At 36.1% G+C, this 26,817-nt stretch overlaps 1 protein-coding gene across 7 annotated transcripts in view; it reads left to right on the top strand.

The window, feature by feature from the left end:
* The window catches only part of cacna1g (calcium channel, voltage-dependent, T type, alpha 1G subunit), a 211,777-nt gene that overhangs the window by 149,481 nt on the left and 35,479 nt on the right, over positions 1 to 26,817 (top strand). For 3 of the 7 annotated variants that reach the window (XM_026276274.1, XM_026276272.1, XM_026276273.1), the window contains 8 exons: positions 2,692 to 2,815; positions 9,015 to 9,083; positions 11,816 to 12,000; positions 20,457 to 20,583; positions 21,515 to 21,640; positions 21,836 to 21,925; positions 23,572 to 23,764; positions 25,122 to 25,169. In XM_026276274.1, the coding sequence (XP_026132059.1) occupies positions 2,692 to 2,815; positions 9,015 to 9,083; positions 11,816 to 12,000; positions 20,457 to 20,583; positions 21,515 to 21,640; positions 21,836 to 21,925; positions 23,572 to 23,764; positions 25,122 to 25,169 (962 nt within the window). Of the gene's footprint in view, positions 1 to 2,691; positions 2,816 to 9,014; positions 9,084 to 11,815; positions 12,001 to 20,456; positions 20,584 to 21,514; positions 21,641 to 21,835; positions 21,926 to 23,571; positions 23,786 to 25,121; positions 25,170 to 26,817 lie in introns of all 7 variants that reach the window. The other 4 variants (XM_026276275.1, XM_026276276.1, XM_026276278.1 and 1 more) reach the window with 2 other exon arrangements.

Raw genomic sequence — 26,817 nt, 5'->3', positions numbered from 1 at the left:
CACTCATTTATAACACCCACATAGTTTTTGGATATCACAGCTGTCCCCTTAAACAGTGCCCTGTTTAATGGTATAGGGGGTGGTTTTGGACACAGTCAATGAAAAGTCCTCACCTGCAGTATAAATCTTCCTGGTTAAGAATTCTGCTGGGGACACAAGCTGTCCAGCGTCCAAATCACAACATATGCTGGTCATTTCAGCAGGTGATTCACATTTATCATAGTACTGTGGGCTCACATTCAGCACGGCAGTTTAGGTTGCTCCTAAGCCTTAGAAATCACCTTCATGAAGATGCTTAAGGGGTGAGAAATCTCCTGTACTTTTTAGACTTTCCCTTAGGCATCTTCTTGGGCTTCCCCTTTCCTCTCATCTCTTTCCAGTGCTTTCCATTTTTGAAATGCATGTCTGCTCACATTAAGCTCCATGGAGGCTTCATTTATTAGAGGGAGAGGAGAGGAAAGAAGAACTCAGCATTGCATGTTACACTCTGTCAGCGTTTTACTAATTAAACATCAAACAACCTCAGATCATCCTCCTCCTCCTTCCTGAGCCTCGGATGATGCAAGCGATCATCACTTTGCACTGTTATGACATGCAGACTGGCATACATTGGTGTCACCAAAACCCATCTGTGATGTATGTCCATCTGTGAATCAGAAGATCTACCATGTCACATTGGCACAATCAAAGAGGTTTAATTATGTTAGTAGAGCTTTTTGTGTTTGGATTGGTCTGTAATTTTTTTTTTTTTTTTTTTTTTTTTAATTATTATTATTATTATTATTATTATTACTATTATTATTATTATTATTATTATTATTATTATTATTACTAATATACATATAAGTATGTATATATTCTACTCTTCAAAAGTTTGGGATTGACAAGATTATTTTATGTTTTTGAAAGTGTCTTATGCTTAAAAGTCTGCAGTTATTTGATCAAATCGGCAATTATCAAAAATGTATATTTTAATATACATTACTGGGAAACAATTTTGAATTAAGATTTTTATGTTAATTATTAAAAAACAGTAATATTGTAAAATATTATCTTCAGTGTCACATGACATTTTCAATGTTGATTTCTAAATCTATCTTTTTAAATTTATTTTATATTTGATTTGTTTTTGTTTTTTTCAAAAATAATCAGCAGGAAAAAAAAGGTTTACAGCATTAATAATAGTAAATGTTTTTTGAGCACAAAAACAGCATATTCAAATAATCTCTGAAGGATCATGTGACACTGCTGCAGAAAATTCAGCTTTTCCATCCAAGAAAAATGTTTTAAAATAAATTAAAATAAAAACAGTTCACTAATAATATTCTAATAATATCCCACAGTGTAACAACTTTTTTACTGTATTTTAATTAAGTAAATGCAGCCTTGGTGAGAATTGTTTAACATTTTACAATTTGAATAACCCCAAACTTTTGACAGATAGTGTATTTTGAAATCTCAGTTATTCCTGTGATCATTAAATGTTTTAATTGTTTTATTTCCAAATTTAAAGTCATATCTACTCAGAAATAAGCATTGCATGAGAAATTAATATTTGGTTTAAATATATTGTAATATCCAGAGTCCATTTGAGTTCATTGTAGATCATTAGATGTGACATTATGTACTTTTGGAAGCCTGTGAACCCTTTTGTGAATTTGTCTTAACAATAACAACTGTGAAGTCATTGACTAACTGGGTAGTGAGGCAGTATGGCAGCAGTCTTAGGTATCGGACACAGCATTAGACTTCTCTCCCCATTGCACCCCGGCATGACCACACTCCCAGCATGAGCGATCGGGGCTGAGAGAGGCAGGTTGGCATGACAACGGCGCAGAGTTTGCCGTCTGTTCCTAAACAGTGCTGTTCTGAGCATAAATTCTTTAACATCAGGCCAAGTCTCAGAGACATTAAAGAGAACTGAGCACTATTTATTCATAAAAGGAGTCATGCTGCCATGCAGTATGTCTTATGGCAGACACACGTTCATGCATACAAGCTCAACTGAAGTAAAATATAGGAAAAATCTGGCAAATGTTAGTTCTCTTGTTATGAATGAACCCATAATGCCTTCCATGGTTGTTAAGATCTCATACCTGATACATTAAATGAATGATTTTTTTATTATTATTTATTTTTATCATTATTATGCATTTAATGGGACTCAGAAGGCTGTTTTTGTTTCCAAAATGACAAATGGATATTACTTGCATTCTGGATGACCCTTTGCAGTGAATGGGTGCCGTCAAAATGAGCCCAAACAGCTGATAAAAACATCAGTGATCCACAAGCTATCCACATGAGTGCAGTCCATCAGTTAACATTGTGGAAGTGAAAAGCTGCGTGTTTGTTATAAATAAATCCATCCTTAAGGTGTTTAATTTGAAACTGTCGCTTCTGGACACAATGTAAGTATCTTAATGATGGATTTGTTTATTACATTTGTTTATTGTTTATTACACACAGTTTTTCGTTGAGATATGAGGGTGAATAAATGATGAAAGATGTCTCATTTTGGGGACACTATTCCATAAAGAAAAGCTCTACTTGTGTAGTCTCACAGAAACTAGTCAAACTTTGTGACCTATTTTTAATGGAAATCAGTTTCCTATTTATTAATTTTATGAACAACATGATGTTGAATGTTTGCATCACTCAGCCCACCATGTCTGGTGTGATTATGTCTTGCAGGTTTCGTGTGACCTGCAATAAAATCATCACTCACAAGATGTTTGACCATGTGGTTCTTGTCATCATCTTTCTCAACTGCATCACTATTGCCATGGAGAGGCCCAGAATCGACCCCTCCAGCGCTGTGAGTAATGTTACCTCATACACATTCACACACGCAAGCATGCCATTCAAAACAACACTTGCTGTAGGAATAATAGACAATAGAAACACATATATGGCATAGCTGTATTCTTATTTTTAATTAAAAGAAAGGTCACTTTTAGCAACATATTCATACAGTTTTTGCAGGATAAGGATGTGAACTTATTTAAATAATTCTGATAGCAATCATTTTTCAGTAAAAAAAAAAAAACAAAAAAAACAAGTTGCTAAGTTAGATTTGTTTTATGAGGTACCATGCTCCCTATTGGTATATAGTGGCTTTTTATTTTATTTTATTTTATTTTCAAATAATTACTTGCGATTAATCACATCCAAAATAAAAGTTTTTGTTTACATGATACATTCATGTGTACTGTTTATTTATTATGTATACAAATACACACACAAACATACTGTTTATATTTTGATTTGATATATTTTCATATTATATCATTACATTTTTTATTTTATATACATATATCATATAAACATAACATATTTTTCTTAAATATATACATGCATGTGTTTTTATCTATATACAAAATAAATATACAAGGTACACACTCATATATTATGTAAACAAAAACTTTTATTTTGGATGCAATTAATTGCGATTAATCTTTTGACAGCACTCTTCTGTTTTATTCTATTCTATTCTGTCTGTCATTAGTAAAGGATTTGCAACTGTGTACTTGCTTATAATGCCCTTAGTTAATCAGGACATTATTTTCCTGCTGCCCCAGAGTTAAGTCGCGTGGAATTTACATTTCGGGTATTGGCTCAAAAAAAATTTCCACAACCGATTGCCCATGAAGAAAAGCTGGTCTAGCATGTGCCAGTTGAACAACTTTATGATGAACTGGACTGCTAACTGACACTCAATGACAGGCCTCTGAATTGCATATCTGTCATTTCCATATTCTAAAACTGGGTGATCATTATGGTAGTTAGTATGCTAGTCTAGCATGTGTCTGTAATTATTACCTTGTCTAACTGGTTGTTTTGTTAGTGACTAAGAATAAAAAGTAGATTATTAGACGACTTGGGAGTTGGATGGTTTTGCTGTTCTTTTAGGATGTTAAAATGGAAAAGATTCAATTTGTTATTCATGCTTTCTTACAGACCCAAAGGACGCAATCAGCTTGGCTTAAATGCTTTGCTACATCTCATTATCAGTTTTGTATGTTTGCTGCTTTCAGCAGTTACAGTACATGCTCCCTCAGGACACCTACTATAAGACAGAAGCAAGAAAATGTTTTATCTTCCTTTCTCATCTGAACCTAAGAATAATACAGTACTATAGAGTCGAAATTGCTACACTTCATATACTGTTCTGTTGGTAAACTGTATATGAGGAAAAGTATTTCATTGAAAAACAGCTATTTTAGTAGCTCTTTGTTTTGACTTGGCAGAACAGGACTGCTGCAGACCTCCTTGAAAAGAGACAGCAGATGTCCATCATTTTGTGCAGCTACCAGATTCCTGACATTTCAAGGCACATATTTTTATAAAACGTTGCCTACCTAGACTTTTCACTCACTCGTGTACCAAATGAGGACATTTTAAACTCTTTATTAATTCACTGTTAACCCAAGTCAAGAGCTAGTTTGGACCTTCTAACCATAACAAATGTATTATCTAATGTCAAATTTATGTCTAGAGTCTCTCTAGCACCAATTCTGTAACAGTTTGTCAGTATGTGATTTTTCACATTGAGCAGCTTTATACAGAATTACAGAGAATTGTGAATGGTCCTCATATTGCACAACAACAATTTGTAATTTAAAGTATGCAGTATTTTGCTCATTGGATATGCAGACATAAGCTTTATTTTCTTTAATCCGATGACTGTGTCTGCTTCTGAAACTGATGAGAAAGAGAGATACGCCGAGATCTGCAGTGCAGACCGCTTTAAGCCCATCAGAGACATTCCATGTAGATTTACATCCAATTACGTTGATTTGTTCACAGAATAGAGTTGCAGTATATTCAGTTTTTTCACTTGCATACACATTCTTGATTTTGAATAAATAACTGGGAAAAAAAGGAACAAGTCAAAGCCCCCCCCCCAAAAAAAAATGATAAAGGATTCTGTCAGTAATGGAAGTAGAGAACCTTTAAGCTTTCTCACGTGTAATTGTTTTATAAGACACATTGTGTAGCATGGAAAGGTTGTTTTTGGTTGTGTTATTTTCCTGAGGATTAATCCATGTAGTCCGGTTTTTACCATGTGTGCCTCTGAGCCTCTATGATATTTGTTTACTTCCCCCTTAAGACATCCTGTCAGCACTTCACAGAAGAGGAAAAACTCGACTTATTTTCCTTCCCTGCACAGGCATGTGATTTTATCTTAAACTGGGGCAGATGGAACACAGTGTTTTGGCCATTTAAGAAATGATATTATGTATTTGCATTGGTGTAAATGCATAGTAAGATTATTATGGCTAATGGAAGATGTTACAAAGACAAAGTATATATTTTTCTTCTTTTTGTTTTTGAGCATTTTAAATTGAAATATTACATTTGCATTTAAATACAGAGAAATACGAAAATTAACAAACAAAAATATCAAACAAATTACTTTGCCACATTGCATGTTTTGTCATTTGTGAATGTACAGTAAGTAAAATTGGTAAATGTTTTCTGGTGATGATCTGTGACATGTTTGCTAAGGCATGTGCACATTTCAGTATGAATACACAATATGATATGACATTTATGAGTAATGGCAGAATCTTTGGACCAGGTAAAGTCAGTTGGTTCCCACTGTCACCGCAGAACTGCGTAACGTTGTCTTTAATAGAACCTCCATGTTGAGCTTATGCAAACCATCTCATCTCCATGACAGACTCGATCTGTAGTAACAGGTACCTCACTGAGCTCAGATGTGTGTCATCAATATTTCATACGGAGACATTTTTTTCATTTGGGTATGAACAAATGCCATCAGACTCCCCACCTGAGTCCCCCTCTGTAGACAAGGCCTGAGCATGTCTTTTCAGTGCCCAAAGTAATGGGATGAAATACCAAAGGGAGGTTTAGCAGCTTTTGATTACTCTCTTGCCTCTCTTTCTGTCCCTAGTACCTACACACCGAACGAATGACAAATGCATTTATATTCAAAAGCGGATCCCCCCAATTACTCAATACTGATTGCTTTCGATTCGCACTAATTTGCTAATTAATCTTTTTTTGAACCGATGGAACTAAAAAACAGACTCAAAAACAACAATTTTACAGTTTTTAACAACAGCAAATATTTTTGAGCAACACATTATACACATCTATCTATCTATCTATCTATCTATCTATCTATCTATCTATCTATCTATCTATCTATCTATCTATCTATCTATCTATCTATCTATCTATCTATCTATCTATCTATCTAAAACAAATTGTTGTATTTATTTTGTTAGATTTTACTTGAGTTTTTTTTTTTTTGTCACAATGTAATTTGTCACAATCACATTAACTGAAACTTACATATTTTTTACTTTTTGTTATGTTTGTCTCTGTTTTCTCCACAACGTTAGATGTACTGTTGTGTGTGTGTGTGTTTGTGTGTGCGCTACCTCAGACACCCAGTAACCTTTAAAAGAATGAGAGTGAAGGACAGGGTTGTCTGACCCTTCTCCTTCAGAGACCAAACACTGTGCTTCTCAGACACGCTCTTCCTCATTCATGAATTCTGACCTGCACATACACACACGGTTCACTCGACAATGAATGAAAACAAGCCTCGGAGCAGAATGGAATGGCAAAGACGTCAGTCTGTTTGCAGAAACTAAACAAACCGCATCGATGATGTCAGCAGGAGGCTTTCTCAGAGAGAACAGGAGTTTTAGAACATGATGCCACGACCCACTGAAACATGCATTAGCAGGGGGTCATGGGAAAGATGGCCCCTGGGCCCTGCTGCTCAGACACAGTAAGAGAAGGACAAACAATCTAGAAAGACCATGTTTGAGGAGATCTCCGCTGCTTGTTTTTCTTCCACACCAGTTGTTTAAAGTACAAATCAGCTTCTCATCCCATTTCAGCCAGAATCCTTTTCAAAAAAAAAAAAAAATCGCTTCGCTTAAACACCAAGGTTTATATGCACGGTTGAATGAATCCTCAATACCCGTTGACTTAAACAGAATTGCTTGTGGCAGAGCTGAGGGCTGGTTTGTATATGGAATCTCATTCTACTTCAGCTTTTCCATAAAAAGCCAAAACAATCAGGTATCACAGTAATAACGTCAAGTTATAGATGAAGAACATTAGCAATCGATGCCTCGCTCAAAGGAACCATGGTGGGATCTTAGCAGCCCTCCAGTTAATTGGGTCACCCCTTACTTGTTAGCAGCTTTGTGGATATTAATATTTTCTGTCACTCCTACTGCATTTTTTTTTATGTATTAAGGATAATTATTATTGAGCAGTGTGGACAGGTGGAGTGGAGAGAGAAGGTGCGAGAGTAGGACCGAGACGGGTTTAAACACTAGGAGATGTGACTGTTTGGTTTGCATTAGATCATTTTGCAGGCCTGATAAATAATATTTATTATTCAAAGGTACCTTTTTTTTTTTTTTTTTTTTTTTTGGTAACACTTTAGTATTAGGGACCAGTTCTCACTATGAATCAGTTGCCTGTTATCATGGCTATTATTAACATATTGGCTGTTTATTAGTTCATTTTATTTGAGCACATTTACAACAGCCACTTGGCTGACCAAGGTGCTTTGCAGAGGAGAACATTATAAAAACATACACGGAAAACAAACCAGATAAAAAAATATGAGCAACCTAACTGTTTAAAGGAGCTGTTTCATCTCTTATGAGCACATGACTCTTTCTGTATATCAGCATATCGATGCACTTGTGGCACTGGGGTAGTCTCTAGATTTTAGTATGAGAGCATTTTAGGCTGGAGGCTGTTGACAGTGTTACAGTCTGTTATAGGAAGAGGAACAAACAGTCCTGGCTCAGGTCAGAGTAGAGAGGTGGAGAGGACAGCACCTGCTGCGTGGGACGGCCGTGTGACACGGACGGAGGGTGAGACGACAGAGGAGAGGAGCAGGAGGTCTTCGTGTTTGTAGTGTCATTTCAGGTTGATAGTGATTTGTAACAGTACTACAGTATGTTTACGGATGTAATCTCATGTCACTGTTTACTTTAACTGTAATTGGGAACAATGAAACATCAAATAAAAATTCAAGCAAAATCAAATTTTGGCCATATAAAATATATGTACTGTAAAATGACAGTAAAACCTTTCCAGAGGTTACATTATAGTATTCTAAAGCAATGCTGAGTAAAATACTAATTCTTAAAGGCACAAAAAGGGTTACATACTTAAGAATAGAAGTAGTCCTGGGTAATGAATAACTGTTACAGACACCCATACAGCATATATTTAAAAAATACATATAGTTGTATACATTTATATTAATGTAAATGATATTGTAACATAAACATAACATATTTTCTTAAATATATATGTTGTGTATGTTTGTATATACATACATATATATATATATATATATATATATATATATATATATATATATATATATATATATATATATATATATATATATATATATATATATATACATTATGTACGTACAATCTTTTATTTTGGATGTGATTAATTGTGATAAATGGTTGCCTAAGCACTAGTTTGAAGATAATGCTAAATAGTCATAAAAACATGCTTAATGGGTTTTTTTTCCACAAAATTCTTTAGTCGCAATATGAATGGACCCCCTAGAAGAAATTCATGATTTATGATATGATCACTTTAAGAATTTATTTTATTTTAAGAAGGATTTTTAACCGACACTTTTGTCTTTAATAATTCTTCAGATTTGATTTACTCATTTGGACTTCAGAGATGGTTTCTGTTATGAAGCTGTTACTTATCCATTTGTTACCCACTGTGTGATCTAGTAGTATCCAGTGAGGATGCTGGAGGAAATTTATCGCATGCGGTGTGCGTGTGAGTATGTGATGTTAATGCTCATAGAGTACTCAAAGCGTGGGCAGATTCTTCGTCCAATAGGTGCCTTCACATGAGGCACCTCCAGTGTGTTATGCCACACACACACACACACACACACACACACACAAATCTCCTCTGATGCAGCACTGACTCACCCGTCACTTTCCCTGCTTGTCTGGTTCTCTCCACAGGAACGCATCTTCCTGACGTTGTCCAACTACATATTTACTGCCATCTTTGTGACCGAAATGACAATAAAGGTAGGTGACGGGGTTGGCATTTGTCTCTGTGTGGCGTCGTCTCTGACAGAGGGTAAACTAACAGACTGACTGGGCCAGTATACCAGCTAAAGCAGACTAACTTCAGCTCCCTGTGGCTTTTTTTACAGTGCCGATCTCTCTTAGATCAGTGTGGCTAATGGAGTCTGGCGAATACATTCCTGTCACAGGCTTTTCAGCCTATCTTGCAGCCCTTTTACTTTAAAGAGTCAGTTCTGCCAAAAAGGAAACTTTTATTTATTTTTATTTTTTTATTCACCTTCATGTCATTCTAAACCTTTCTTTATTCTGTAGAACACAAAAGGAGAACTTTTCAAGGCTGTGCTTATCACCATTTTTCATAATTACAAGCTGGTGAGCTTAAAAATATGTAAAGGCATCATAAAATGTAATATTCACAGAAAATATTAATATCAGTCCTATATCTTTTTCACACATTTATCACAGAAGCAGTAACATCTGATCACTAAACACTTATCAATTAATTGCTTGTTCCAGTTCACAAAATATTAATTAATCAAAGATTAATAAGATCTTAAAAATTATAAGATGTTTGATTCAGCATTTTATTTTATTATTATATAATTCAAAGCATTGCTTATAAATGTTCAAAACTGCTTTATAGGGAAACAATTATTCATATAATTTTATTTATTTATTATTATTTAATGAATATAAATTTCAAAAGCGTTTCTTCGAAATAGAATTCAATCATCTGTTTGCAGGTAGATCACAGAAAGAGGACTTCAGAAGACTTGTTTTATAATGCACAAGTCATATAAATATACATATATACTTTTATGATGCTTTTGAGTCCATTTCATTCATTGTAAACACAGATCTCTCCTTTTGAGTTTCATAGAATAAAGTAAGTTGTGCATGTTTGGAACAATGTAAAGAGTGAATAATTAATGACAGAATTTTCATTTTGGGTGAATGATCCCTTTAAGGCACTGCTTTCCTTGGACAATTACAAAGACTACAGCAGCAAAATCTAAAAATCACGCTCTGACATGTTCAAATGCCGCCAGTCAGATGCATTAAACATTTGAAGAAAAGCAGGTCCTAAAGAGAGCCTATTAAGCAAGCCTTGTTCTCTATTTTCCACTCTTCACCATTAAGTAGGGGCGGATTGTCTGCCAGATATTCAAATGACTATTGTTGAAATGGAAGAACATGCTGAGGCCTCTCTGGAGAAGACAAAAAATTTCATATGTGTCAGTCTCAAAGGTCTAGGGTTTCTATTCTGGGGCCCTGCTTTATGCCAGGTCACACCCACCCAAGAGATTTCAAATGAAAATCATGGAACAGAATAATCATACTCACTGGAGGTTAATTAACGGCGGCTGACGAAAACTTTCAAGGTTGGATGAAGATGACAGGGCTGTTGAAACTCCTGGCTTTTGTTGCCTGACATGCCTTTGTTCACTTTGAGGTCTGATCACAATTGTGGTTTGATATATTCACCAGCAACATCATTAGGAGCTGTGTATTCATGCTTAGCACTTTTTAGTCAGATGACTCTCACTCTTGGTTTGTTTATCTCAGCTTTTCTCCCCCCTCGGAGCCCTGTTATATGCCAGCTGTATGCCAGTCTAACCTGATACGTCCTTAGAAATGCCACGGTAGTGTGACAGAGACCTCAAGGGAATAAGAAAGAGTTTCTTACCAAATTCAGATTTCAAACACATCATGTTTTCTCACGTTTCCTGTCATGTGCGTAGTTTTTCTAACAGGTCTTGGCTTTGAAAGAATTGTATTTATTTTTTTTTTATAGCAGGGTGCATGTTTTTATGAAATTGTGTGTTCACATCTACAAAATTAATTTGTATTGAAAGCTAGGATAAACTAAATTCATAATTGTGAAGGATACAGAAAATATGCTTTACAGATGTAATGAAATACTCTTTCCTTAAAGTACAGTAGTTGACCCAAAAATATACATTTGATTTTGTTTCTTCAGAGGAACATATTTAGGATATTAAAAATTACATCACTTGCTCACCAGTGGATCCTCTACAGCGAATGGGTGCCGTCAGAATGAGAGCCAAACAGCTGATAAAACACCAAAATAATCCAAAAAGTAATCCAAATGACTGCAGTCCTTCAGTTAACGTCTTGAGAGGTGAAAGTTTGCATGCTTAGAAGATGGAAGTTAAAAACTTCTTGATGGATTTGTTTCTTACATTCATAATATTGCTTTATCCAGTGAAAAATCAAGTGCTGTTTACAAGTAAAAACAGTCCTAAACAGTTATGATTATCATCAGTGGATTTGGGTGTGAGTGGACAACAGGGCATCATTATGGATTATGGATTCATATTTTGGCTAGAAACAATGGTTTAAAGTTAAAATGCCTCATTCTGATGGCACCCATTCACTGCAGAGAAACTATTATTGAGCAAGTGCTGTATTGCTATATTTCTTTTTTTAGATAAAGAAACAAACTCATCTAAATTGAGGGTGAGTAAATCTTCAGCAAATATTAATTTTGGGGTGAACTATTTAACACTTTTATTTTTGCAAAAGTTTTCATTTTGACAATTATGGTACAATCAGTCTGTCTTCCGTTTTTCAGACAAACCGTTCAACCTACAAATAGCTGACTTGGACTAGAATAAAATGCTCTATTATGAAAATGTAGACAATTTGGCTTTAAGTGAAGTTTCAGCCAACATTTCCACTTTAAAATCATATCTGTTGTTGTTGTGAAGGTGGTTGCTTTGGGCTGGTGTTTTGGGAAGAATACCTACCTGAAGAGCAGCTGGAACATTCTGGATGGCATGCTGGTGATGATCTCCGTGATTGACATCCTGGTATCCCTGATCTCCAACACCGGCACCAAGATCCTGGGAATGCTTCGGGTGCTACGTTTACTGAGGACCCTGCGGCCGCTCAGGTACAGTGATCACAACACAACTGTTCAGACGTCCAGTCAGCATTGCTTATAGTCATCACACAAAATAATAATATCAATTACATAAAAGCTTTAATGCATAAGTGCACCACCTACAATGCTGTATAGTAGGCTTCATACATAAAAATCTCTAGCCGCCAGAGGGCGCTCTATGCTGCTCAGTGCTCCTGTAGTCTACACTGAAGACATAGAGCACCCTCTCGTGGCTGTAGACGGTAATTCTTTCTCTTGGTTCTAAATAAATGCGACTTATAGCCCAGTGTGACTTATGTTTTTTTCCTCATCATGACGTATTTTTGGACTGATGCGAATTATACTCAGGTGCGAAAAATATGGTACATGTACTTCTTCGGGTCATCTTAAATCAGAATCTACTTTCTTACAAGAAGCATAATTAATGTAAAGACTGAAGTTCCACAATTAGCCTTTTCCTTCACAGAAGCATCAATTAGCTCCTGATCGATGCAGTATGTAGCGTATGCAGTATGTATGTGTATTTGTGTGTGAACATGTGTGTGCGCTGTGCACCTTTCCACCTGCAGAGGGAACTTCTGGAGGCCTTCCCTACTCTTAAATATTTATGACACATTCAAGCAGAAAGTTAAAATCAAATATTCATCTTTCCTGCCCAATTTCCCCACAAAATGCTTACAGTGGTTTTCACCCCCAGTTGCTCCCTTCTCCCTTCAGAAGTACTCCTCAATTTAGGGTCAACTTCCGTAAGTTCCTTAAACTCCCAAGAGACTTGTATTAAAAATACATCATATTCCAGTAGTTGTGTTTTTACCTGCATTTGTGTTAATGTGCCATCAACAATATTTCTGAAGAGAAGCTGGTGGGAAAAATTGACCGTTTGGATTTGTTTTTGCATTATATTTCTGTTTCTATGTCAGATGAAAGGAACTTTCAAATATTAAATAGAAAAAAGAAGTTAATTACATTTATATATATATAGATATAGATGGATGGATGGATAGAGATTGATAGATTGATAGATAGTTAAATATGTGGGTTAGTGTCTGTGTATGTATATATATTTTGTACCTGCTGACTAGTAAAGAGAAAAAAGTTGCTGAAGGACAAAAAAAGACCATAATTAGATTAATTCAGTGAGAAATTCTAAGCAGCTCGGATGGAACCAATCTTGGCTCTGGATCCCAAGTGCCTAGTCTGCTAATTATTGACCTCTGGTGTGTGTTATCCCTGCACATACTTACTTTTTCCTGAATCCATGTTTTTCTGGTATTTTATTAGTATTTTAATTTGTGCTGATAAAGCATGCTTGTGTGCTGAACTGCATCATGGCAAATAGGGATGAGGTTTTTGATGAATAAGTCTTCTTGTAAATCTTTTAAGGCATCCTTCACTAGTTTGCTAAAACAGCTAATGTATGATTCATGTAACTACCTCGGAGCATCACTGTTATTCCACTTCTACTGAATAGTGCATAGTGATCCAAGTATACCCTTATAGAAAATGAATAGTACTGTATGTGGAACAAATCTTGAATTCCTTTTTGTGATTTTATTCTGATGAAGTATTAAATTTTATCCACTTGGCATAGTTACATAAGGTGAATTAACCTTTAAACAGTCTGTGTGATATGGTCCTATTATAACTAATGACAGTTGCTTCGGTTGACTGTTAGACAATGTAGAGCACCCGGAGAGAAAAAAAACGCCCTGTAAATTAAACATGAAGCCTCTGTGTTTTCACCTCGATCTCCTCTGCGTGAACATTTGAAAGATTCTCAAACAGAGTTTCTTCCACTGCCTGAACTTTACTGTGTGTGTCTGCCTCTGCAACACCGAACACCTTTTGAAAGTTTTACTTCTTGATCCTTCCCTCGACAGACTTTATATTAATGCACCTCTGTGTGAAGTCCAAGATGAAATCAAAAGAAAGACAAAGACAGCTGTAAAAGGTCTCCACAGTGTGGGCTCGGCTACTCCCGCAAAAGTGAATTCAGGGAGGGGTGGGTAATCCAGACCACATGTGTATCTGGACCACTCTGTGCATTGAGTTTAAAGGGACAGTTCACCCCAAAATTTACAATTCTGCTATTGTCTGCTCACCCTCATGCATTTTAAATCTGGAATGACTTTTCCATAAATTCAAAGTGAATGCTACCATGGCTGTCAAGCATGACCATTTTACTCCTTTTAAATTTTTGACCATTTAGTCATTTTATCCTAATAATTTAAATAATTGTTACTGTTATTAATTGTCCATACCATGTCCAATGTATTCATATATTTTTGTTTCAAATAAACTTTATTTATTTTATTTTATTTTATTATTTGACCAAGGCTGCATTTATTTGATCAAAATACTATAATAAGTGTGAAATAATATTGTGAAATAATATTGCAATTTGAAGAAAGTTTTATATATAAAAATGTTTTAATATTTTTATATACACTATTTATTGTTGAAATCTGCTTGGAAACTGTATTACTTTATTATTATTATTATTTTATTTAATGAATAGAAAGGTTTAGAATAACAAAATTATTTTAAATATATTTTTTAAATTAATTAATTAAATTTTAGGACTTTTTATATTTTATTTGTGCTTTTATTTAGCTTTTTGATGTTTGACAGCCTCTATTCCCCACTCGTTTTCATTATAAAGACAAGAGCAGTCTTACAAAGCGTCTTATTTTCTCATACATATTTGGAATGGCATGAGCATAAGCAAATGATAACATAATTAAAATTCCCTCTGAGAGGGGTTGATACTGTAAGCCCATTAATTCATCTCAAAATCTGTGTTGGACAGTTCAAATCAGTGTACTCCTTATCAAGTATTAATGGCATTGTTACAGAGATGTGTCTCTTTCCATCTTTAGACAGGATGATTTATGCGCTGTGTTAAGGGGGGATGTGCACACTCTGTAAATTCATCAACTCTTTAACCCCAGATTAAACCCCCTCCACTGTATGTTGCACTGCACGTCACCCTCACAGATCTAAATTAATCTCAAAAGCACATAAAGAAGCATCCATCCTTTAATGTCTGCCTGGGCCCCAGAGGAACAGACCCTCCCTTAAACACCTGACGCAAACATCTATCTACTCATATCACTCCATTCAGTCCCCTGCTCGACCCCTTCCCAATGCAAATAACCTGATATAATCTACCGCTTTATTATTGTTTGTGCTCATTAATTCTCATGCTAATTACAGTTCTGCTTCTTTCACAGTGCCTGTCCACTCTAAGGCATTTGTTAAACTAATCTAACCATGCTTGACTTGAAGTTAGTTTTTCTACATTGTCTGTTTGCTGTAATTAGGACAAAGAATTGCAGCAGAAGACAATAAGGGCAGATTGTTTCTTTCGGATCTCATCTAGAACTGATCGATTTCATTTACGCAGCATCTCTGCAGATGTCCCTTATGTCTTATTGTTTTTAGATAATTGCTTGTGTACTTGTGGAGTCATATTACTGGATAAAGTGAGGGTGCTAGGATGATAGAGAGAATAAGTTCAGTCATTATTTCTTCACTGGTGCACCACAATGAATAAGTAATGAATGTTTTTTTGGGGGGGGGGCGAACAATCCCTTTAATATCTCCTTTTTTAGTCTGCAGAAGAAAGTCATTCATACAGGTTTGGAACAACATGAGAGTGAGTAAACATGCATTGCATTACCTCTGCTGTTATTCTGCTGTTTTTACTCCTGTCTTTTTTGTAGTTTTTTTTTTTCGTCCTTAGACAGATGTCCTTAGATTGTGTGCTTGCTGTGTGTGTGTGTGTGTGTGTGTGTGTCAGGGACACACAGCTTGAATCTCCCAAACTGACGGTTCCCAGCCCAACTACAGCATCCTTTAATTACAGCCAGGATGAAAATGTGTCTCTGTGTTCTGGGAATAAGAGGCTCCTTCGGTGCTCTAGTTATTGTTCCCTTCTTAATTTATTTATTTATTAAAACCTTAGATCTTGAATTGAAAGACCGGATCGGAGCTATGGATATGGGAAATTCAGCTTTTCCGAAGGCTTGCAGAACACAGTTACTACACAAACCAGAAGAATAAATAAGCATCACATTATAAAACTAAGACCACCATCCTGATTTCATGCTATTATTTACAATGGTACCATTATATATATATATATATATATATATATATATATATATATATATATATATATATATATATATATATATATATATATATATATATATATATATATATTCTTTGTTCCATACTATAGTAATCATTCAGTACCATGGCGGCATTACCATTCTCCTACTGCTCTCTATTATTTATTATAGAAAAATATGTTAAATTGCACAACATCTCATATTTACACTTTATATGTATAAGCACATAAGTTCTCTGTGTTCTGGAATGTCTACTGTTTTAAAAAAAACATTACTGGTGCAACACTTCAGACATTAGCGCCCTCTATTGGTCAGGGGTTGAAAACTCCTGATAGTATTAAATTGATAGTATTATTTATATATAATTATAATATTTATTTATATTTTTGATTTGACTTTTTCATTTTAGTAGTTTTATATGATTTTTTTATATATATATTTCAGTCCAAGCTTTATTTCAACCAAGAAAAACTATTTTTTAATTGTTTTAGTTTTAGTTAGGAAACAAGTCATATCATTTCACTAGACTGTCCCTCTCAATTTCAGTCAGAGCGTGGGTCTAGACATATTGATCATTCTCATCGTTTGACATTTCCCTAATTGATTTTACGGTATTACCTGAAATCCCCCAAGTGAGCTTTGATAAATACGCTTGAGCTTGTGAAAGATGCATACAGATATTCAGTCAAACAAAAGACACAGCTGCCTGTTATCTGCACTCCCTTTTGGCAGACTCCTTTCTCAAGCAGTCACTTTGACTAAACCTGATTGGTCTCTTTAAACGTGGCCTTTTCTTCATCCTCAGACACTGATACAATCACAGCACACTTCTTAAGAAGATCAAAGCTGAGGATCAAATCAGGTTTTTGCCGCTTTAGCTCAGTTCTGTGGTGAGGAGCCAGAAATCACTGTCACAAGATGAGGATTAATGTGCCTTTTATTCTTTATTCTTTTATCTAAGGGGGGAAAAATGTTTTAGTCTCGTGTGTGTGTGTGTGTGTGTGTGTGTGTGTGTGTGTGTGTGTTTGTGTGTGTGTGTGTGTGTAGTATCATAAACATCTTGCAGTATACAATGTTTCTGCACTACGTCTGGATCCCCTGCTACTGCTTTAGGTCCTCATTGAGTCCCATTACCATCAGTTCAACACAAACAGCACCACAGATTAAAGCCTGATGCCTTTTACAGCTCCCTTAGAGTATAATTTTACATGTTATGCGTTGTTCTTACAGACAAACAGTTGCTCTTGAATCTGTCTGCACTGCTTTTTAATTGTAGGCCTTGAATTAAATGGACAACTTTGACCATTTAAGCACCTTTCACTTGTTTTTCATTTCCACGAGTGCAACATTTTTAAGACAGCATGTTAACTTTAAAGAAGCCAGACTTTTAAAAACACATGCTTTCTGTCTCCTTTAAGTTGTTTTTTAAGAAAAAACACACCCTGGCCTCTAAAGCAGCTGAGTTATTGTTACAGCTGTTTGTATTACATATGTTATTGTGTGTGCCTTTGTGAGCAGGTGTCATTGTGTCACTGTTGGTGCCACCCTCTGCAGAGGTTGACAGGTGCGGTTTTGTGCCGGATGTCGTTGCGTTAATAATTAGGCTTCATCTTTATTCCGGCGGTTTAATTAAAACTGTCTCCTTTCTTTGCAGCACTGAAAGTTTCCCGACAGCATTGCATTGCGGTTGCTTAGCATAATGGCGAGGGCATGAAATGTTTGCTGGTAATTGCCATGCTCACTTGTAGAGGAGGTAGTGATTGCAGTAATGATGGAATGCCAAAAGTAGGGAATGCTAACTAATGTCAGGTCAGTGAAAGCATGGGAAACATTTATCCATTTGCAGACTCTGGCCAGGCATGGGCTGAGGAGTTTAAGGACCCTTTTTGGATTTACAACTATGCAGCTCATCATTCAAATGCGCATAGTTAGGATATTAAAATAAATTGGCTTATCAGGTTTTAAAAGAAAGGAGAAAGTGCTTCCCATGTATATTATTATTAGTCAAAGATAGTATGTTTAAATCCATTTTTACCCAAATTCAACTGTCGCAAAACTATTCAGAAAAACTGTGCGATGAAGCCATTTGAAATTTAAAAACATTTAACTCTTTGCATTGATAAATATTAGTGTTTTCAATCACACAATGTATATGTGTTAATGCTTTATTTTGACAGCCCTATCAAATAATATATTGTTATTAATAGGACTGTCAAAAGATTTATCATGATTAATCACAAATTTTTTTACATAATATATTTGTGTGTACTATGTATATTATGTATATCATACATTTTCAAATATTTATATGTATATTTAGATTTATGTATAAATATAAATGTAATATATAAATGTGTATGTGTATATATATGTGTGTGTGTGTGCGTGAATGTGTATACACACACAAACACACAAACAAATATATATAAAATATGTAATATATATATATGTATGTGTCTGTATGTGCGTGTGCATGTATTTATATATATATATATATATATATATATATATATATATATATATATATATATATATATATACAGATGCTGACCATATAATTAGAATATTTATTTCACTAATTCCATTCAAAAAGTGAAACTTGTATATTATATTCATTCATTACACACAGACTCAAATGTTTATTTCTTTTAATTTTGATGATTATAACTGACAACTAAGTAAGATCCTAAATTCAGTATCTCAGAAAATTAGAATATTGTGAAAAGGTTCAATATTGAAGACACCTGGTGCAACACTCTAATTAACTCAAAACACCTGCAAAGGCCTTTAATGGTCTCACAGTCTATTTCTGTAGGCTACACAATCATGGGGAAGACTGCTGACTTGACAGTTGTCCAAAAGATGACCATTGACACCTTGCACAAGGAGGACAAGACACAAAAGGTAATTGCAAAAGAGGCTGGCTGTTCACAGCGTTCTGTGTCCAAGCACATTAATAGAGAGGTGAAGGCATGGAAAAGATGTGGTAGAAAAATTTGTACGAGCAATAGGGATAACCGCACCCTGGAGAGGATTGTGAAACAAAACCCATTCAAAAATGTGGGGGAGATTCACAGAGAATGGACTTCAGCTGGAGTCAGTGCTTCAAGAACCACTACGCACAGACGTATGCAAGACATGGGTTTCAGCTGTCGCATTCCTTGTGTCAAGCCACTCTTGAACAGACAGCTTCAGAAGCATCTCGCTTCAAAAAGGACTGGACTGCTGCTGAGTGGTCCAAAGTTATGTTCTCTGATGAAAGTAAATTTTGCATTTCCTTTGGAAATCAGGGTCCCAGAGTCTGGAGGAAGAGAGAAGAGGCACACAATCCACGTTGCTTGAGGTCCAGTGTAAAGTTTCCACAGTCAGTGATGGTTTTGGTGCCATGTCATCTGCTGGCGTTGGTCCACTGTGTTTTCTGAGGTCCAAGGTCAACGCACCTGTATACCAGGAAGTTTTAGAGCACTTCATGCTTTCTGCTGCTGACCAACTTTATGGAGATGCAGATTTCATTTTCCAACAGGACTTGGCACCTGCACACAGTGCCAAAGTTACCAGTGCCTGGTTTAAGGACCATATTATCCCTGTTCTTAATTGGCCAGCAAACTCGCCTGACCATGACCCCATAGAAAATCTATGGGGTATTGTGAAGAGGAAGATGTGATATGTCAAACCCAACAATGCAGAAGAGCTGAAGGTCACCATCAGAGCTACCTGTCCTCTCATAACACCTGAGCAGTGCCACAGACTGATCGACTCCATGCCACGCCGCATTGCTGCAGTAATTCAGGCAAAAGGAGCCCCAACTAAGTATTGAGTGCTGTACATGCTCATACTTTTCATGTACATGCTTTTCATTTGGCCAAGATGTCTAAAAATCCTTTCTTTGTATTGGTCTCAAGTAATATTCTAATTTTCTGAAATATAGTTGAGTTGTCTTGTCAGTGATAATGATCAAAATGAAAAGAAATAAACATTTGAAAAATATCAGCCTGTGTGTAATGAATGAATAGAATAAACAACTTTCACTTTTTGAATGGAATTAGTGAAATAAATAACTTTTTGACGACATTCTAATTATATGACCAGCACCTGTACATTATGAATATACACAGCCCTTTGTCAGCCCAAAAATATAGTTATATAACACGATAATACTATATATTTTTTTTTTTGCAATTTTGTAAAATGTTTGTTTGTTTGTTTTTCCTGACAAAGTAGTTTCTGTGTTGCCTGTGGATTTCCAAATGGAAAATCATGGTCCTGAAGCAAAAACCATCTGAGAACCTCCAGGCTAGTTAAACATCTGTTCTCTTGTTGGATTTTCAGAGTGATCAGCAGAGCTCCAGGACTGAAGCTGGTTGTTGAGACACTGATGTCATCCCTCAAGCCTATCGGGAACATTGTCGTCATCTGCTGTGCCTTTTTCATTATTTTTGGCATCTTGGGAGTTCAGGTAAATACAAAACAGCATAACCCTGCAGAAATCACAAGTGTAAACCAGTTTAAATTGGTTTCCTAAAATGGGTCGTTTCAGAGAGGCATTGGGCACTTTTCAGCTTGGTCAGCATAGAAGCCATTTTAAACCAGTTTTAATCCATGTACTTTTTTTAGCAGGGAAGTTAGAACTGCTACCTTACAGTTATATAGTGGATATAGCCTAATACTTCTTGCATAGATCAGACTATTAATGTAAAAGCCAGTCTTAACTTTAGGGATTAATTGTAGTAATTCCTTCTAAGAAACCATCATAAATAAAGTAACATTTGACAGCTCAAAGTATGTAATCCACAAGATTGCCTTTAAGACTTTTAGTGAGAGAGAAAGAGGTAATACACAAAACGAATACTTGATTTTCTGTCATTTCCGTAAATTTGAAACATACTCTTCCGGCCCACAGCGGAATAATTTGACTATGATTAAAATGCTCTGTTTTCCATACTTCCACAATTTACATAAGTCCGTAGGGGAACGCCGATGTAATTTATCTTCCATTCTTCCAGGAAAAGATGCCTGTGCTCTTTGTGCCTGTACGATATGTTATGTGTTACATTGACTTTGTTCTTGTATGGTTTTCACTAAGCAGTCATACTGGACTTTCAATAATGGAGACATAACCATCTTGTATGAAGTGTAACATGTTTTTTTAAATAATTAATATATTACAGTCTTGGTAATATGGACATTTTTATATAATTGAAATTTAAACTTTGAATTTCACAACCTCTTCTTCTTCTAATATATATCCAATATATATATATATTTCTGTTTATTTTCTCAAGACACTTAATGTCTATTGTAGTGGTTGAAATGTGTGTTAACCCAAAAGATCTTTCGCAGAGAAAATGAAGGTTGGTTGTGAGCTGATATGTGCTTTTTACTCACAGCTCTTCAAAGGAAAGTTCTTTGTGTGTCATGGGGAGGATACTAAAAACATCACCAACAAGTCTGATTGCCTCCAGGCTAACTACAAATGGGTCAGGCACAAGTACAACTTTGATAACCTTGGACAGGTAAGCGTTTAACCTGGCAGTGGTTACACAGACATTTACTCTGTCATGAGATGCTCTTTTAGACGTACCTACAAGCGACTGGTAATGCCACTTTCAATTGGAAAAGAATCTGTTAGGGTCTCAACAAAGTCAAATGTAGCCACTGAAGCCAAAGATTTCTTTTTAACCTTTTATATCATCTCTCACCTCCCTCAGGCCCTCATGTCCCTTTTTGTTCTGGCTTCTAAAGACGGCTGGGTGGACATAATGTACGACGGACTGGATGCTGTTGGTGTCGATCAGCAGGTATTGAATCGTATCAGATTCTCCTATTACCTGCATTTTTTGTAATAATATTAATACAGATTTTTATGCTTGTGGATTCACTGTGGACAGTGTGGGAACCTTTTTTTAAGTGGGTCACTGTGAACTGACATTTGCATTCTCTGAAAGGCGCAAACTCTGATTGGACAACTCAGAGCTGAAAAAATCATTGGTCAGCATTTCTGTTCTGGCTTTAAAGAACTGCTTTTCCACTCATTAGTTCTTCTGTAACGCTCCTTATGGTCCATTCAACAGATCTCTTTGAAGAGACTTATTTTACACTCTTCTTCCTAATGTCTATTTTTTTTTTTAATACGGTTTGAATTTTTGAATAATTTTGAATAAATTTTTGAGTAATAAAATGTAGGATTTATTTTTATTTTTGCCTGAAAAGGAAGTCTCCATGCCTCATAACTGGCTGTAAGCTCCTGAATTTATTCTGCTCTATTTGAACAGAGCCCAGCCCTTGTCCTAGCCAAGGCCTTTATGTGTTTGAATTGGAACAAGATTCTTCTTCAAATTCACGCTGTGTGGCCTGTGCCTCACCATTGCACACAGAACACTTAATCTAGCCTAGAGGCAGGCATCTTTCGGGGGCCCAGTAGGACAGACCTTTGAACTGAAATGTTATTGATATCCCAATTCTCCATCATCATCATCTTGAGCATGGCTGTAACCTATTCCTGGGGACCTGACTCAGCAACTGATATATTGGTTCATACGAAGACTATATTTTTTTTGGTATTATATTATATTATATTATATTATATTATATTATATTATATTATATTATATTTTTTCCTTGCTCTAATGAAAATCTGTTGCTAAAAATACAATTATATAATTAATATTAATGTTTTTTTAATGGCTGCTAACTTCAGAGCCAGCTATTGATTTACTGTAGGCTGGTTTGTGTAAAGACCATAGTTTTTTATATATTATATTAATATATTAAGTTGGCGTTAGCATCGTGTTAGCGTTGCATAACCATTTCAAAACTATAAATGAAGATTATGCTTGCTCCGTAAAATGTGTGAGAAGTTTACTCAAGGGTTGCGGATTTGAGGTTGGACCCAACAATTTAGGGACTGCAGCATCTTTGATAAGTAGCTCCTTTGAAAAGCTGGCATTGAACTGTGCCTGATTGACGCAGCAGTCACTTGTGAAATGTGCAGAACAGATGGTTTAGTTTGAACTAAATTGCCGTGGTATTTACGAATGAATGAACATTAGCCACTGGTCTCTTATAGTAATGTTGTTCAGAAGCCTGTACAATGATGTAATTTCCGACATGTTTCTGTGTTGTTGTTGCTCAGCAATGGCATGGACGAGATGTTGTATGTTGGGATGGTAGCCAGTGCTCCGGGTGGTGACTGAGTAATTCCGACGTCACATTTTTACAGAAGTCACAATGGCTCATGAAAAGGCACTACTACTTTATGCAGGCTATGTGCATTTGACTGTGGATTGACTCTTTTGAAGCTTGTATGGTAGTTACATAGTCCCTACACCTCAGTTATTATGAAAAAAGCCAGGAAATGTAAGTTTTGACAATATGGGAACTTGAATGTGTGTACATTAGTGTGCACTCTGTACATTAATGCATGTTGTGTTTTTCTGTGTTGTAGCCCATCATGAATTACAACCCATGGATGCTGCTCTATTTCATCTCCTTCTTGCTGATTGTGGCTTTCTTCGTGCTCAACATGTTCGTTGGCGTGGTGGTCGAGAACTTTCACAAGTGCCGGCGGCACCAGGAAGCCGAAGAAGCCAAACGGCGTGAGGAGAAGCGCCTTAAACGCATGGAGAAAAAAAGAAGGAGTAAGGAGAAGGAGCTAGCTGGTCGGTAGCCTTTCCACACCTTTCTGAGTCCTGCTTGATCATTTTGATTTGACCGCGTGCTAAATTAGATGCTAATTAGTGACCGGCGTATGAGGAATGAGATGCTCGGGCCCGTAATTCGCTACAAATCCCCGGCTTGACCCCCTTTTGCCTGGGAACGTCTCTAGAGCATGTCCCATGGCTTGCATGGTGATCTGCTTACTGAGAGAGCAGGGTGTGCAGTGGACCCCTACCCCAGGGCTCTGCCCACCCTCCTCCTCTCATGCATGTAGGGCAGTGCAGTCTGAGACGTAAATAAAAATCTTGTCCCACTTAAACTGGTTACATCCATCAGCTGCCTGCTCCGATGCTACCCAGGATGCACGGCGTGGTATTGATGACCTTCTCTTTTGGTTCCACTGCCTGCAATTTTCAACACAAGCCGTTAGCATTAAAACAACATCACTGAGAATCTCCGTGTGGATGCCAGCTCTTGTTTGGACATTGGCTTGGACGTTGGTCCAGCATGTTTAATCTTTACTGTTAAAAATAGGATTTTTTTTTAAGCCCTTGAGAAATACAGATGTAAATAGGTGATCTATAAATTATATCATTTGAGTCGACATGATGAGAGATTAAAACTCATGCAATGCAAGCAAAGCTAGTCTTATTAGTACTTTGAAATGTAGCCTTCTCTAAATGTACTGTCACATCACACTCTCTAATGAATATCTATACAGAATTTACTTTGCGCATTAACTGATTAGTGTGTCCTTTGTTTTATAGTGCTTTATCATGCTATCAGTTCTAGCTGGAGAGGGAAAAGTGCTTTATTTTACCTCACCTCATCTTTTCTTTTCGCTACAGATCTAATTTTCCGTAGGTGTGAATGTCTGACGGGATGTGTCAGGTTTCCGAGTGGAAATGGGATTAAACCGTGTCTCAGCTTTGCCTGGCCTGATTAATATTTAGAAACTTATTTTTGAACGTAATATCTAAATATCCTGAGGTAACTTTGTGGACTTTTGCTATAAAAAGTTGAGCGGAAACATTGGGGTTCCTTTCAGGTGAACTTGTTGGTATCATTAACTGAAAAAGTGAAAAGGTATTTGTTTGCCAGACATTTCCATCCACAAAGGATTTCAAGAACAACAATCTAGGACTAATAATGTAGGGCTCAAACAGCCGGGATAAATAGATTTAGTATTAGTGTTTTACACATAACAACAGGGTTATTTTGGACTCAGAATAATTGGAACACCCACCGGCATATTCTCCCAGTAAATCCATCCTATTTCAGCTCCTTTGACGGTTTCTTTGCTTGCCCTACCTGATTAACATGGTTTCGTTCTTCTAGATATAATGCTGACCGGTGTCAGTTGGTCCAGTCCCGATCACACACAAGGTACAGATTGCTTATGGCATGTCTATGTGTTCACCGTGTTGGTGGTGGTTTTGGGACAAGGGTGGGAGTGGGACACCGAGTGGGAAGGCACCATCAGCGCCATGTTCTCACCTCATCAGATCTGATCTGACTACACAAGAATTGTCTGTGGACGTGTGTATGTACGGTTTTTCCACACCTCATCACCAGCTCCAGCCAGCCCAGCCTCAAGCTCACACAGGGGATGGATAGAGAGAGAAAAATTGCAAACGTTATTTTTAATATGGTTCTAGCTCTTAATAAACTCACATCAGCCTGCTGTAAATGCTCTGGTGGTATCACAGGTCCGATCTCTCGATGTTGCCCCCAATGTGACGCACTGTGGCTGACTGTTCGAAGGGAAGAGTATCACTGTTGATGTCTTTAGCTTTTATTGAGCTGTCTGCTTCAGAGTTTTCTCATCGGTTTGGTGTTGTGACGTAGTGATTCACTTTGTTTTGTGATGTTGCCCCATAACACTGTTTTCAAAGTTACTGACATGCTAAACACAACACCACAGCACACATTGCTGTTGTTCAAAGGCTGCATGACGTGACGTAATATTCATTTGTGACTTACGTGAGTAAAATGTTTGTATGGCACACTTGTTCCACTTTGACTTAAGAAAATGTTGCTATAATGGGCTGCTTTACCTGATTTTATTTGATGCAGTAATTTGAGTACAGCTGGTTAAAATGTAAAGTTTATAATATAGTTATTTATTAGTTTTTTAATGTGTTTTAATACATTAAGCCTACTCTTCTCCTTTATACACTTTTGTAGCATTTCATGTTTCAATTACAGACTATTTTAAATCTAAATTTGATTTATTTTCATGAAAATGTAACTGTAATAGTGACACATGAACACTTCACTGATTGGACTTGCTGTTTTGCATAACAGAAGTACTCACATTATAACAGTATATCAGTAACTTGTACAAGAACATTCAAAACTTTGATCGTACTTGATCAAAAACAATATTAAAGTTTATCATGATGATCAGTAATATTGTTGCAGCTCTAGTATTAGACATATGAAACCTGAATGAAATGGAATTTAGTTTTATTTTTTATTTATTTATTTCCCGGTCCTCTCACCTCCCAAAGTTTGATATGCTGTACAAAAAAAAAAAAAAAAAAAAAAAAAAAAAAAAGAGAAGAAAAAAAGCCTATAGCAGTTCTTTTTCCCAAGAAAAAAAGAAAAAGGGTAGTTATATAATGCAAAAAGCGGAATATTTTTGTGCATAGAACATGTTTACCCGTGTTGTTCTCAGTGTAGCTGAAAGTCTCTTATCTCTTCCTTTCTGTCTGTGTTCTGCCTCTTTAAACAAGAGCTCCCTCATGAACCCCTTTTCTTTCTCTTCTCTGCTCGTCTTTCTTTTGTCTCTCTTCGCTCCCATTCCCCTAATGTTCTTGCAAAACATCAATCGTTCCTCTTTCTCAATTATGCATTTTAAAACTCTTTACTTTTTTATTATTATCAGTGGCGGCTAATTCTCTGGGGGGGCAAATGTTTGCATGATTAATGAGGATAGGTCACCCATTCAATTGAGAAATTAACGACTAGTTAATGTAAAGGGAACTGAACTACTATAGTATTAATTACAAATAAACTGACATTAGGGATA

This window comes from Carassius auratus, chromosome 12, assembly GCF_003368295.1.
Source record: "Carassius auratus strain Wakin chromosome 12, ASM336829v1, whole genome shotgun sequence".
In the NCBI taxonomy this organism is placed as follows: domain Eukaryota; kingdom Metazoa; phylum Chordata; class Actinopteri; order Cypriniformes; family Cyprinidae; genus Carassius; species Carassius auratus.
The sequence above is the reverse complement of the archived record's forward strand: the minus strand, read 5'-3'. Positions and strand labels throughout refer to the sequence as shown.